This window comes from Lontra canadensis, unplaced genomic scaffold (assembly GCF_010015895.1).
Source record: "Lontra canadensis isolate GAN:19392208 unplaced genomic scaffold, GSC_riverotter_1.0 scaffold209, whole genome shotgun sequence".
Taxonomy (NCBI): domain Eukaryota; kingdom Metazoa; phylum Chordata; class Mammalia; order Carnivora; family Mustelidae; genus Lontra; species Lontra canadensis.
The window spans coordinates 781567-796811 of NW_022631203.1; the positions used below are offsets into that span (position 1 = coordinate 781567).

General features: G+C 33.8%; 1 protein-coding gene across 1 annotated transcript in view; it reads right to left on the reverse strand.

Moving 5' to 3' along the window:
• Positions 1-15245, reverse strand: part of LOC116861903 — a 204307-nt gene that overhangs the window by 35838 nt on the left and 153224 nt on the right. Inside the window, exon 8 of the mRNA XM_032848784.1 lies at positions 11724-11807. Coding sequence (XP_032704675.1) covers positions 11724-11807 — 84 coding nt within the window. The remainder of the gene's footprint in view (positions 1-11723; positions 11808-15245) is intronic.

Genomic DNA, 15245 nt, shown 5'->3' on the forward strand with positions numbered 1-15245 from the left:
AGGAATTCATCTCAAAAGAAAGAACAAGATAAGGCCATGGCCAGAGACTTAAGTGAAACAGATATAAGTAACATGCCTAATGAAGAATTTAAAGTGACAATCATGTATCTGGGCTTGAGAGAAGAATAGAAGACATCAGGAAGACATTTTACCATGGAGATAAAAGAGTTAAAAAATAGTCAGAAATGAAGAATGAAATAAATGAGATTGGAAACAGACTTGATGTAACAAATGGCAAGTTGGGAGAACCAAAGGAAGGAATTAGTGATACAGAAGACAAAATAATGGAAAATAGTGAAGCTGAATAAAAGAAAGGAGAATTATGCAACACGAGAATAGGCTTAAGGAACTGAGTAACTCCATCAAATGAAACAACATTTATATAATAAGAGAAGAGAGAGAAAAGAGGGCAGAAAATTTATTTGAGCAAATAATACCTGAAAACCTTCCTAATCTGTTGAAGGACACAGACATCTAAATCCAGGAGGCTCATAGAACTCCCAACAACAACAACAACAACAGCAACAACAAAAAGGCAGGCTAACACCAAGACATACTGCATTAAATTTACAAAATATACTGATAAAGAAAAAAATCTTAAAAGCAGTAAGAAAAAAGAAGTCTTTAATTTGCAATGGAAGACCCATAGAGCTAGCTAGAGATTTCTCAACAGAAACTTGGCAAACCAGAACGGAGGGGTAGGGTATATTCAAAGTGCTGAATGGGAAACATCTGCAGCCAGCAACACTCTACCTAGCAAGGCTATCATTCAAAATGGAAGTAGAGATAAAGAGTTTCCCAGACTAATAAAAACTAAAGGAGATCATGACCAGTAACCCAGTCCTGCAAGAAATATCGAACAGGAATTTTTGAGCAGAAAAGAAGGACCAAAATAACAAAGATAAGAAAAGATCAGAGAAAATCTCCAGAAACAGTGACAAAGCAATTAATAAAATGGCAATAAATACATATCTATCAATAATCACTCTGGGGGGTGCCTGGGTGGCTCAGTAGGTTAAGCATCTACCTTCTGCTCAGGTCATGATCCCAACAACTGGGATCTAGACTCATGTCCTGTTCTCTGCTCAGCAGGGAGCCTGCTTCTCCTTCTCCATCTCACCTGCCACCTCTCTGCTTGTGTTTTCTCTCTCTCTGTGTGTCAAGCAAATAAATAACATCTTTAAAAATTTTTTTCTGAACGTAAATGGACTAAATGCTCCAATCAAAATACACACAGTGGCGGGGCGCCTGGGTGGCTCAGTGGGTTAAAGCCTCTACCTTCGGCTCAGGTCATGATCCCAGGATCCTGGGATCGAGCCCCACATCGGGCTCTCTGCTCTGCAGGGAGCCTGCTTCCTCCTCTCTCTCTCTCTCTCTCTGCCTGCCTCTCTGCCTACTTGTGATCTCTGTCAAATAAATAAATAAAATCTTAAAAAAAATACACACAGTGTCAGGGTGGGTACAAACAAAAAACAACCTTCCCTCCCAAAAAACAAGACTCATTTATATGCTGCCTATGAGAGACTCATTCCAGATGTAAAGACACCTGCAGATTGAAAGTGAGAGGGTGGAGAAACATTTATCATGCAAATGAATGTCAAAAGAAAGCTATAGTAGCCATACTTATGTCAGATAAACTAGACTTGAAAACAAAGACTGTAAAAAGAGGTGAAGAAGAGCACTATATCATAATAAATGGGAGTTGCAACATGAAGATTTAACAATTATACATATTTATGCACCCAACATGGGAGGACCCAAATACATAAAGCAATTAATAAGAAACATAGAGAACATAATTGATAATGGTACAATAGTAATGGGTAAATTTAACACATCACTTACATCAATGGACAGACTGTCTAAGCAGAAAATCAACAAAGAAACAATGGCTTTGAATAACACACCAGACCAGATGCACATATCAGATATATTCAGAACACTTTACCCTAAAGGAGCAGAACACACATTCTTTTCAAGTATACATGGAACATTTTGCAGAATAGATAATATATTAGGTCATAAATCAGGTCTCAACAAATACTGAAAGACTGAGATCATAGCATTCATACTCTTTAACCACAATGCTATGAAACTTGAAGTGAACCACAAGAAAAAAATGGAAAGACCATAATTACACAGAGGTTAAACAACATTCTACTAAACAATGAATGGGTCAACCAAGGAACATAAGAAGAAATTTAAAAATACATAGAAACAATGAAAATGAAAACACAACAGCCCAAAACCTCTGGGAAGCAGCAAAAGTGGTCCTAAGAGGAAAGTATATAGCAATACAGGCCTACTTCAAGAAGCAAGGAAAATCTCTAATAAATGACCTACCCTTACACCTAAAGCTTACAGCCAGCAGAAGGAAGGAAATAAAGAAGATTAGAGTGGAAATAAATGATATAGAAACAAAGAACAAACACACAGAAGAACAGATCAATGAAACCAGGAGTTGGTTCTTTGAAAAAATTAATAAAATTGATAAACATCTAGCTAGATTTATCAAAAAGAAAGAAAATGATCCAAATAAGTAATATCACAAATGAGAGAGGGAAATAACAACCAATACCACAGAAATACAAGTATAAGAGAATATTATTGAAAAGTATATGACAACCAATCACACAACTTGGAAGAAATGGATAAATTCCTAGAAACATATAAATTACCAACACTGAAACAGGAAGAAGTAGAAAACTTGAATGGATTAATAGTCACAAAGAAATTGAATCAGTAATCAAAACTGCCCCAACAAAGAAAAGTCCAGGGCCAGACAGGTTTCCAGGGGAATTCTACAAAACATTTAAAGAAGAGTTAATACATTCTCAAACTAGTCCAAAAAATAGAAAAGGAAGGAAAACTTCCAAACCCATTCTATCAGGCCACCACTACATTGATACAAAACCAGACAGACTGCACTAAAAAAGAGAATTACAGATCAATATTCCTGATGAACATGGATGCAAACATTCTAAAAAAATGCTAGCAAAACAAATCCAACAATACATTAAAAAATAATTCACCATTATCAAATGTGATTTAGTCCTGGGTTGCCAGGGTGGTTCAATTTCACAAATCAATCAATGTGATACACCATATTAATAAAAGAAAGGATAAGAGCCATATGATCATTTCAATAGATGCAGAAAAGCATTTGACAAAGTACAATATCCATTCATGATAAAAAACCCTCAGCAAAGTAGGGATAGAGGTAACATATCTCAACATAATAAATGCCATATATAATATTTGTAATTCATTAGGTGGGACAAAGATTAAACAAATCATCACTTATAAAGTGATTATCATAGTGTCCAGTACATAGTAAACACTCTATAGATGAAAGCTAATATTATGAGAGTTAGGGTTAGGGTTAAATTTAGGTTAGACTTAAATTACATTGAGTGTTTCTTTGGCAACAGATGACAGTCCATGTAACTATACTCAAAAAGTATGTGGAGCAGGGGTGCCTGGACGCTCTGTTACTTAAGCCTCTGCCTTTGGCTCAGGATGTGATCCCAGGGTCCTGGGATTGAGCCCTGCATTGGGCTGCCTGCTCAGCGGGGACTCTGCTTCTCCCTATCCCTCGGGCCCTCTCCGCTGCTCATGTTCTCTTTCTTGCTCTCTCTCTCTCTCACTCAAATAAATGAATAAATATTTAAAGAAAGTATGTAGGACAAAGACTTTAGTAAATTAAAACTAGATTAAAGACCTAAATGTGAAACTTGAAACCATAAAAATCCTAGAGGAGAAAGGCAGTATCCTGTTTGACATTTGGACACAGCAACTTCTTTCTAGATATGTCTCCAGAGGCAAGGGAAACAAAAGCCAAAATAAACTATTGGGACTTCCTCAATAAACAAACAAATAATAAACTTCTGCACAGTGAGGGAAATATTCAATGAAACTAAATGAAAACCTTTGGAATGGGAGAAGATATTTGCAAATGACATATCTGATAATGGGTTAGTATCCAAGTTATATAAAGAAGTTATAAAACTCAACTTCCACTATATGTTATACCTGAAACTAATATTACACTGTATGTTAACTAAATGGAATTTAAATAAAAACAAAAAAATAATAAAACAAAATATCTTCATTTGAGACTTCATACCAAATTCTCTCAATGAAATTATTTTTTCATGACCTGAGCTGAAGGCAGATGCTTAACTGACTGAACCACCCAGCCGCCCTGAAAAGCATAAACATTTTTATAAAAATATCTCAATAATAAAATTTATAGTTTATTTCCTTATGATATTATTAATGCATATAGATACTTATTCAAGAAAAATACACTATGAATAGATGGTTACACTGGTCTTACCTTAAACTGTTTAAATGTTAGTTTTTAAATTTGGCCAGCTATATTTAAGCCCCTTGCAAATTCAATTATTTAATGGAAACTTTTCTTGAGAGCAACTGGATACAATTTTAGGGGGCAGAGTAAAAGTTGTTTTTGAATATTATAGATAGCAACAAATGTTTGCCTTTAGCTTGCATTGAGCATACTAGTTTTGTAAATTACCAAGAGGACAAGTTTAAAAGAAAGAGTCAGAGATTAAGGGAAGGGACAAGATGAATAGACTTCCTCTTGCCTATAAGGTCCTACCACATTCTCTCCTAGGAAATCTTCTAAATACAGATTAAATCTTACTCCATGAAAAATTTTTGGATTAGCAGTTTTATTTCTTTTGAATTTCTATAATGCTTTTTTTTTGTAGTTTTGGACAATCATCAATGGTCTTATATTAGTAGCTGGTGAGTCTAACCTGTTTCTAAAACTTGTTATGCCTGGCTGGCACAATCTTTTAAAACACACTTAAATTTGAATCCAGCTACTCAAGTCCATGCTTCCTGGTCCACATCTTTCCAAATCACTTCCAATTTTTATATATCTAGCCTGCTTCAATTATTTAAGATACTTTCCTGAACCCAAAAGTTATCTGATTATATAACCCATGAATTCAAGTTTTGATTTCTATCTATAATGTAAGTTACTAGGAAGGAAAAACTCATAATTTTTACTCTCATTTTTTAAATCAGTGATTTCAAATAATACTCAAAACTAAGGAGAAGGCTCATTTACACAGATGTTGGGTGAATGAGTAGATGAATAATAGATTAAAACAAAGTTAAGGGAAAAAAAAAGAAGAATTATATCTCTATTATTTTTGTTCTTTCTAGTTATCAATCTGCTGACAAATCTCCAAGCCATTGCTATAATATCTCTGAATGATATTTGAAAATGTATTCTATCAATCACTAATTAGTCTATATCAACATTAGGTTATTAGTTCGTAAAACTTACAGTGTGACTTTCCCCTGCAGCCTTGGTGGCTATTGATTACATACTAAGTTGCTGAGCTGCAAATTATTATTCTTTGTTAATGGAAAGACTGGTAATTAAAAAGATCATATTGATTTATGGCAACTCTCAAACTCTGGAAGAAGTATTAAAGGAATACATATGACTTATCAATGTAGCACAATCCTATCTAATAGGTCAGTTATTCATTTTTCTGTTTTCTTATTGGTCATGATTAAACTTCCAGTTACAGTGTTCAAAATGTATTTGTAAAAAATAGATAAAAACATATTATACATTTCTGTTTAAGAATAAGGAAAACTTTCAAAAATAATTAAGCACATAGGAATACATTTAACCAAGGAGGGGAAAGATCTGTACACTGAAAATTATAAAGAACTGATGAAAAAAATTAAGGAAGACACAAATAAATGGGAAAGTACCCCATATTCATGGACTGGAATGAATAATATTAATTAAAAATGTCTATACTACCCAAATTTATCTACAGACACAATGAGATTCTTGTCAAAATTCCGATGACATTTTTCATGGAAATAACAATCCTAGAATCCTAGAACCACAAAAGACCCTCTATTGCCAAAGCATTCTTGAGCAAGAAGAACAAGCACCACACTTCTTAATTCCAAACTATACCACAAAACTATAGTAGTCAAAACAGTATGTTATAGGCATTAAAACAGATACATAGACCAATGGAACAAAATATAGAACTCAGAAATAAGCCCATGCATATATAGTCAACTATTGTTTTAAGATTTTGTCAGAGAGAGAGAGCACACACAAGTGGGGGCATGACAGGCAGAAGAAGAAGCACACTCCCAGCTCAGCAAGAATCCCAAAGCAGGACTTGATCCCAGGACCCTGGGATCATGACCTGAACCTAAGGCAAGTGTTCAACCAACTAAGCCACCCAGGTGTCCCTACAGCCAACTATTTTTGACAAGGGCACCAAGAATACAGAATGGGGGGGGGAATACAGTCTTTTCAATAAATGGTATTGGGAAAACTCAATATCCTCATATAAAATATCTTGCACTATACACAAACATCAGTTCAAAATGGCTTAAGTATTTGAATAGAAGATCTGAAACTGTAAAAACCTAAAAGAAACATACGGAAAAAAACTTTGTAACTTTGGCCTTAGAATGATATTTTGAGTATGACACAAAAACACGCAAACAATAAAAGTTTTTGAAAACAATTAGGATTACATCAAACTGAAAAGTTTCTGCAAAGGAAACAATCAACAAAACACAAAAAGCAACATATAAAATAGAAGATATTTGCAAACCGTATATCTAATACAGGTTTAATATCCAAAAAATACAAGTAACTCCTACAACACAATGGCAACCCCCCCAATAACCCAATTTAAAAGTGGGGAAAGGACCTGAATAGACACTTCTTCAAAGAAAATATATAAATGGACAACAGATAGAAACAATGGTTTGGTTGACAAACAATTCTTGGTTGACAAGAATCTATGAGACTATTGAATAAATTGGCAAATATTTATGTTGTAAGCTCTAGATTTTTATCTTAGGTTGGTGAAGGATAAACCAAGTCCATTCTCTGATGGAGGTTAAGTCTGGTTAACAAAGCAGTATCTCCACATAAAATAGAAATAGCAATATGAAGTAGTATGTGAGGATAAAGTTTTATGACATTTTATAGGAGGTGGAATGACCAGTAAAGACCTCATGGAGAAGGTAGAGATTTATTTGGGAGAGAGAGAACATTCAGACAATCGGATCGAATAGAGTTTGACATTTCCAGAAAGATGAAATGGTTTGAGCAAAAGCAAACAGGAAGGAGTGTATATGGGGAATTCTAAGTTGAGTAAAAAGCTCATTAAGGCAGGAGCAGAAAACAAAAGAAACACACACAACAAAAAATCACTAATAGGATACTGACAGATCAGTGTTGTCATTTTAGTACATGGTTTTGATTTACAACAAAAGGCATCTGGAATTACTTTGCAGGTGATGGAGAGCCATGAAATGGTTTGAGTAGGAGAATGACACTATCACAAAGTAGTGTTTATAAAAAGAATAATCTCTTTTTTAAGAATAATCTCTTTGTAGTGCATATAATGGATTATCAATTTGGAAGTTAGATGGACTTGAAAATTACCAGTAATCAATAAAAAATACAAAAATCTGTGGACAATGGCTGTGGAATTTAAATTTACAACCCACTACATGGCTTTATCGAAGTATCTATATTCCCAATAACATACCATGTTTTGTGCAATACAGCAGCAGCAACACCAACAACAACAACAATGAAATTTGGTTTGCTAAGAAAGGACGATTCACACTCAAGGGAAAGTATACTTTGAAGACTCAAGCCACAATGGATTATGCAAACCTGTCTTGAGAGGGTAAAGGACACAAGGGGAGGTGAACCATGAGAGGCTATGGACTCTGAAAAACAATCTGAGGGTTTTGAAGGGGCGGGGGGTGGGAGGTTGGAGGAACCAGGTGGTGGGTATTGGAGAGGGCACAGATTGCATGGAGCACTGGGTGTGGTGCAAAAACAATGAATACTGTTATGCTGAAAATAAATTTAAAAAATTTAAAAAAAATTAAAAAAAAACTTGAAAAAAAGAGTATATAAGCATACAATCAACATAGGGGAGAAAAAATCTGTGAAAATGTGGTTGATGTTGTATTTTTTTTAAAAAGATTTATTTATTTATTTATTAGAAAGAGAGAGCGGGTGGGGGGGATGAGGTGGGGAGGTGGAGGGTCAAAGGGAGAGAATCTTCAAGGAGACTCCCCACTGAGCACAGAGCCTGACACAGAGCTTGATCCCATGACCCAAGATAATGACATCAGCTGAAACCAAGAGTCAGATTTCCAACCCCAACTGACTGAGTCACCCAAGAGCCCCATATGGTTGGTGTTTTAAATAAGGAAAAACTCATTTGAGAATGCTCTGATTTAATTTCATGGATGTCTTCTGACATCTCACAAGATGTTTCTCATCAATAGTAATGTGTTGCTGGTCCTCATTTTTCTATTTAATTGAAAAGTAATGTACATTAAAAGGCAAAACCAGGTAGTATCAGCTTTTTCCGTTAACACTATAGGAACCAATAATAATGTAACACAATGAAAAATGATAAGAATTCTGTTTTCATAGAATCACAAAGTATAATAGGATTTTAAGGGCGGTTATTTTTCAGTGAAGGGACTATATTGGCACTATACTTTGGCCATTCAAAAAATTAGCTAACTTTAATATTGCCAATAATCCCACAGACTTGTCTTGATTTAAGATGGGTCAATCCCTATAAGCTTTTCCGGTGAAAGAGTGGGGAAACCAAATGGAACTTCGTTTTGGAGTGAGCTGATAATAGCACTTCCATAGGCAAATGTTAGGCAATATAAAAATAATATAGCATATTGAATAAAAGCATGAGCTCTGTAGTCAGATTGCCTGTCATTTAATAGCTACATAATTTGGGACATGTTATTTAAATTATATGTGGTTCAGTTTCTTCATCAGTAAAATGAAGAAATAATAGTTGAATAAAAGTGATATCTGGTAATAGATGGTAGCTACACTTGTGAGCATAGCATAACATATAGAGAAGTTGAATTACTATGTTGTATAACTTAAACTAATATAACACTGTGTACCAACTATACTCAAATAAATATATATATACATAATTCATTAGGTTGGTATACAGAATAAACAAATCATCACTTATAAAGTGATTATCAGAGTGTCCCATACATAGTAAACACTCCATAAATGATTGCTATTATTATTACTCAGACCTACATTTCATTAAGTGCTTCTTTGGCAACAGATGACAGTCTATGTAACTACACTCAAAAAGTATGTGGAACAGACTTTAATTGTTTCAGAAAAGTAAAAATGTCTTTCATTGTTCTAGGGACAAATTTAGTGCTTAGATCAATTATTTCTCTTTTTTAAAAATTTTTATTTTATTTATTTTTTATCTATTTGACAGAGATCACAAGTAGAGGCAGGTGGGGGCGGGGGAAGGAGACTCCCAGCTGAGCAGAGAGCCCAATGCGGGGCTCGATCCCAGGACCCTGAGATCATGACCTCAGCCAAAGGCAGAGGCTTAACCCACTGAGCCACCCAGGTGCCCGTATTTCTCTTTATATACCCTTAGGTTTACATCTCCTGTGAAGAGAATATAAAGACAAATAATTGTGGCATCATCATTACATGTGCATGGGGTTTTCCTTTCATAGTCATTTACACACATACAGTAAGAAGCTTGCAAGCAAAAAGCACCTCTAAAGTGTGGAACACACAAGACTTGGGAAAAAACAAAAATGACTGATGATAAAACTTTTCAAACTAGATGTTAATTAGCACCACTTTTGGTCTTGATCACGTAGGGTTTAAAGATTAATAACCCAATGAGAAATGCCTTATCCATATTTTCCCTTTAGAGTTGGCTACTTGGTACTGCATAGCCCCCATTTCCAAAGAAGAACTTAGGATTTATTTCTACCTTTCAAATGTTTCATTATAACACTGATAATATGTGGTTTCTACATAACTATAATCGACTGTGTATCTTGTTATCTCAGAAATAAATGTTGTAAATCATATGATGAGAAAATTGCCAATGTGTGTTTATGTGATTCTTAATTGAAGACTGAGCTGATTAGACAGAAAGATTTAATTATTTCCTAATATGTTATATTTCAGTTCATATTTTGTGGGAATGTAAGTGAGGAATTTCTGGATATTATCTGTGAAGTTGCTTCTATTAAAATAGCTAAACAATTTTATTTTTCTTGTACTTAAATGTTATTTAATAAACATGTTTCCAAATTGATTAAATAACAAGGTTCAGGTAGGTAAATAAGTATGTCAATGTGAGAAACTCACTTTGTAACTGTGAGGTAGAGGCTGGAAGAATCTAATTACTTTATAGTCTTGTCAGAAGGACCAGGAAACTTCTAAGATGTACCCTCTGTACATCTGTGTCCTGGAAGAGTAAATAACCCCATCTCATTAGGACTAGATTCTGAGGTCTCCTTTCCTTGGGGAGAGGGATGGATGTGGCTGAATAAAAGTACCAGAACCCACTGTGTTTATCAGGGTATTTTTGAACTTATGTTTTTATATTCTCTGAGCCTAGAGGATGAAATAGTATCTTTGGTTTACACTCTTGTTTATGATTTTCTGGCCTGGTCTTATTTTGGGACCTTGTCCATTCATCCATCCATACTTACATACATTTAATCACATATTCACTTATTCAACAAGCATTAAAATCCTTGTGTTTAAGGTACTGCGGTGTTTGCTATAATTACAAAAAACAATAAGAAAGCATGACACAGACTGTCTAGAACACAGTGTGATGAGTTTTCTGACAGTATTATTTACAAATTGCCACATGATCACACACAAAAATAATCTAATTCTACCTAGTGTGTCAGGCGCCCTGAGATTATATATATATTTTTATTTTTAGCATAACAGTATTCATTGTTTTTGTACCACACCCAGTACTCCATGCAATCCGTGCCCTCTCTAATACCCACCACTTGGTTCCCCCAACCTCCCACCCCCCCACCTCTTCAAATCCTTCAGATTGTTTTTCAGAGTCCATAGTCTCTCATTGTTCACCTCCCCTTCCAATTTCCCCCAACTCCCTTCTAACTCCCCATGTCCTCCATGCTATTTGTTATGCTCCACAAATAAGTGAAACCATATGATAATATTTTTAAGGGCTATGTATATCATGCCAAGAATAAGAGCTAGTAAAAACAACAGAGAATCAGAAAAGGTAAAAAAATAATTCCAGGGGCGCCTGGGTGGCTCAGTGGGTTAAAGCCTCTGCCTTCGGCTCGGGTCATGATCTCAGCATCCTGGGATTGAGCCCCGCATCAGGATCTCTGCTCAGTGAGGAGCATGCTTCCCTCTCTCTCTGCCTGCCTCTCTGCCTACTTGTGATCTCTCTGTCAAATAAATAAATAAAATCTTTTAAAAAAATAATTCCAGAAAAAAAATTGTTACATTAATTTTCAAGGAAGAGTCAACAGAGTCAAATGACAAATAGTAGCCTACATTTACTTAGAAAGGAAATAAAGAACTCAGATAGTCATAAATAGCAGTTAGGCCATCTGTTCAATAAATTATTGAATGAATGAATGAATCTTGAATTGTTTTTGTAAGATTACTGAAAGGGAATCTTAACTAGAGTCCATGGTGGAATGATTTTATTTGAGTCCAAATACTGTAATAAAACAAATTCTATCTAGGTTCCTGAATTCAAGCTACATGTAGAATATTGCTTAAATGATAAAGTTTACATATTTATTTCTCCAATAGTTAGCTTCTAAATGCTCTCTAATGGAGAATTCAACCCACTCACCATTGATAGATGTTGAGTTGGAGGCACACAGTCAGGTCCATGTTCTACTGAGAAACTCATTACTTCAGGTTCAGTGGCGATTGGCTAAAAACAAAGTGAAAAGCCCAAGTTGAGCCTAATGTGCTATAAAAAGGAAACCATAGTTGTTTATAAAAGCCTCAGGCATCTTAGTTAACTTTTTAATATTTTTACAAAAAGACATCAGATTATAAGCTGTGCACACGTATAATCATGATAACATAAATAGTCAACATTCACTGAGTTTTTTTTATACATCTGGCATTGTTCTATGTTAACTTCTTTAATTCTCACAACCACCTTATAAATTAGGTACTATTCCTCTGCATATTTAACAGATGAGGAAACCAAGACTAGATAAATTAACTTGGCCAAAGTCACAAAGCTTGTGATTTGAACTCAAGTAGTCTGGTGCTGGAGCTCACACCTTTAATTACTAAACCAACCTAATAAATTTATGTCTAAATTTACATTACAAAGATATGAATGGATTTATTTAACAATTCTTATGCAGTGCTTACTATATGCCAGGCTGCTTTTAGTGTTTTATAAATATTAACTCACTTTGTTACGGCTTAGTGCCATATTAATATTGTGGCACTTAATGAGAACATTTGGAGAAACACACTATGTAGAAATATATAGGATCATTTTAAATTCCTTTCTATTCCTGGAAAAAATTCAAGATTAGTAAACTTCAAAAAGTTTCCATAAATGGAAAGAAGATTTGTCAAAAATGGGACATTTTCTATGTGAAAAATCAACTAGAGGGTATAGAGCTAGATTAGATTATTTTATTAACACTTCAAAATTGAGTTTAAGATATTAGCATCTCAGATTATATGAAAAGCATTATCCTTACACAGTCTGAGTAAATTAGTTCATATCAGAATTAATAGCCCTAAAGCTAGTCAATGATGACATTATAAGATGTTTGTCTCAGTTGTCTTCTGATTACTTTATCTATTTATTTTCTCCAATATTAACTTCCAATTTCCCTTAGTCTTTGTTCATGCTAATTCTACCACAGCTGTGACTTCTTTCATGTCACAAAATGTGATCTGATACATTTATCATAGTGCTATGTTCTAAGAACACTTCAAAAGAAGAATTTAATGTAGGCAGAGTGTACTATTATATAAATAAATACATGCTTAATTGTAGACAAGACACTTTGGTTGGAAAATCACTTGAAAATAAGGTCAAACTTAGAGAGCAATAGTTGCTCAGTATTACATTATGTGGCCAACTATTTTTATTATCCAAGTGACAAGTATGTATAATAGTTGACAGTACAGCATTTGGAATGAGTGGTCTTGAATTCTGGCTCTGACATTCATAACCTGTGTACCTTTGGGCGAGTTAAACTCTTTAAGCTTTGGTTTCCTCATTTTAAAAATAGGAATACTATTAATACCTTCCTCACATGGCTGTTGTGTAGATTAAAAGAGATAATGTGAATAGAGTGTTTTGTACACAAACTAACACCAGTATTTGTCCTCGGCATATAAAATATATTACATAATAAATTTACAAAGTAATTGTGAAGGATATTCATTCTTTAGGAAAAGCCTCAGTGATTGTGACAAACTAGGCCATAAAAATTATTGGTGGACAATTGGAGAAATATACTATGTATTACATACATTGAGGAAAACGATACTTTTCAATATTAGAGTGGGCTACATTTTATCTTATTTTAGCTCAGTACAAAAGGGTCATTCTCTTTTATTCATTTTCTAATTTACTCCTTATAGAAGTTAATAATATGGTTTGAAATTAAATGTCAGGTCTGTGTATGAATTGGAAAAAAGTCAGAAAGGATATGTATTAAATGGTTAATACTGACTACCGCTGGGGGAAAGCCTTTCACTTTACTTCATATAATTTAAAAAATGTGGTGGTAAACATGATCAATCAATAAATCATTTGAAAATAAACTATGAAGTCTAATTTTAGTTGAGAAAGAAATAAAATAATATTTAGGCTAGAAATAAAGCACTTTAAATCCTGTTTAGTGAGCATATATAAATATACACACACACAATACATAACACATATATAATATTTACTGTATAGTGTATATTATATGTAATATATATAATATATACAACATACAATATTACATATCATATAGTATTTATTATACATTAATTGTACATTAATAATATATTTTATAATATAGCTGCATATTATAGTATATTAGCTATTATATATTCATACCATATACTATATAACATATACAATAGATTTAAAACCACAAAAATAGACATTTTTCCCCTTGTATTAGCAGCACAGATTCAAGATATAACTTAGTACTTGAAAGATGTATGGTCATTAGGGGGGGCACGTGTTGTGATATACACTGGGTGTTATATACAACTAATGAATCATTGAACACTACATCAAAAACTAATGATGTACTATATGCTGGCTAACTGAACATAATTAAAAATGTATGTTTTTCATTTGGTTAGCTGATAAAGTTTTCTTTTTTAAAAATGTATAAGCATTTTAAAGAAAGATGGCTTTTCTTCTTTCCTTTAAATCTATTATGTTATAATTAATAAATATACTGCATTCACAAAACAGTTAACAGAATAAAGCATTTTTCTTCTTAGTAGCTTGTTACAAGGCTAGTTTCTGAATCTTAATAGACATGTGTAATCAGTTACCAAAACCTTATCTATCTATTTTTAGAGAGTATGAGAGGGAGAAGGAAAGAGAATCTCAAGCAGAATCCCCACTAAGTGTGGAGACTGATGTGGGGCTCAGTTCCATGACCCTGAGATTATGAACTGAGCCAAAATCAAGAGTTGGATGCTTAACCAACTGAGACACCCAGGCACCCCTATCAAAAACATATTTTAAAAAGACACTTTGGAAATTAGTTTGTATTCAATAGTATTTATCATAAATGAAGAGACAGAAAACATTTCAAAAGAACAACCATTTTTTAAGACTAGGCAATAGCTAAGTTTTCACATATCAACCACTAATTGGATTGCCAGCATCTCAAGAGCAGAAGCCATATTGTATTTATTTTTGTCCTTTATTCCTAGCACATAGTAAGTGCTTCATAAACACTTGTTGAACCAAACTAAATAATAAAGGCAAAGAACTAAAAATGTACTAATATGAAAGAAATACATCATAAGATTCAGGAATATTATAAGAGGCTTTTAATAATAGAAACTTAAAAAAAAATCTTCCAATGAAATTGGAAGAAAGTGTCAAATTTAATATGTGTGGATATCAGATCCATACAAAATTTAAGAGCTGAGAGATACTGGACATGACAACCTGTTTTTTTTATTTTGCAGTTAAGAACATTAAGACACAGAAAGCATAAGCAAATCATTAAAACGGAGTACATGATGCAACAGGGAATAAATACTACACAAAATACGGGATGTGATAAGTATTAAAAAAGTTAATAATGTTGTGTTACGGGAATCAAAGCAAGAGCACGTTCTTTTCAGAGAAGCGATACAGTGTAGTAGT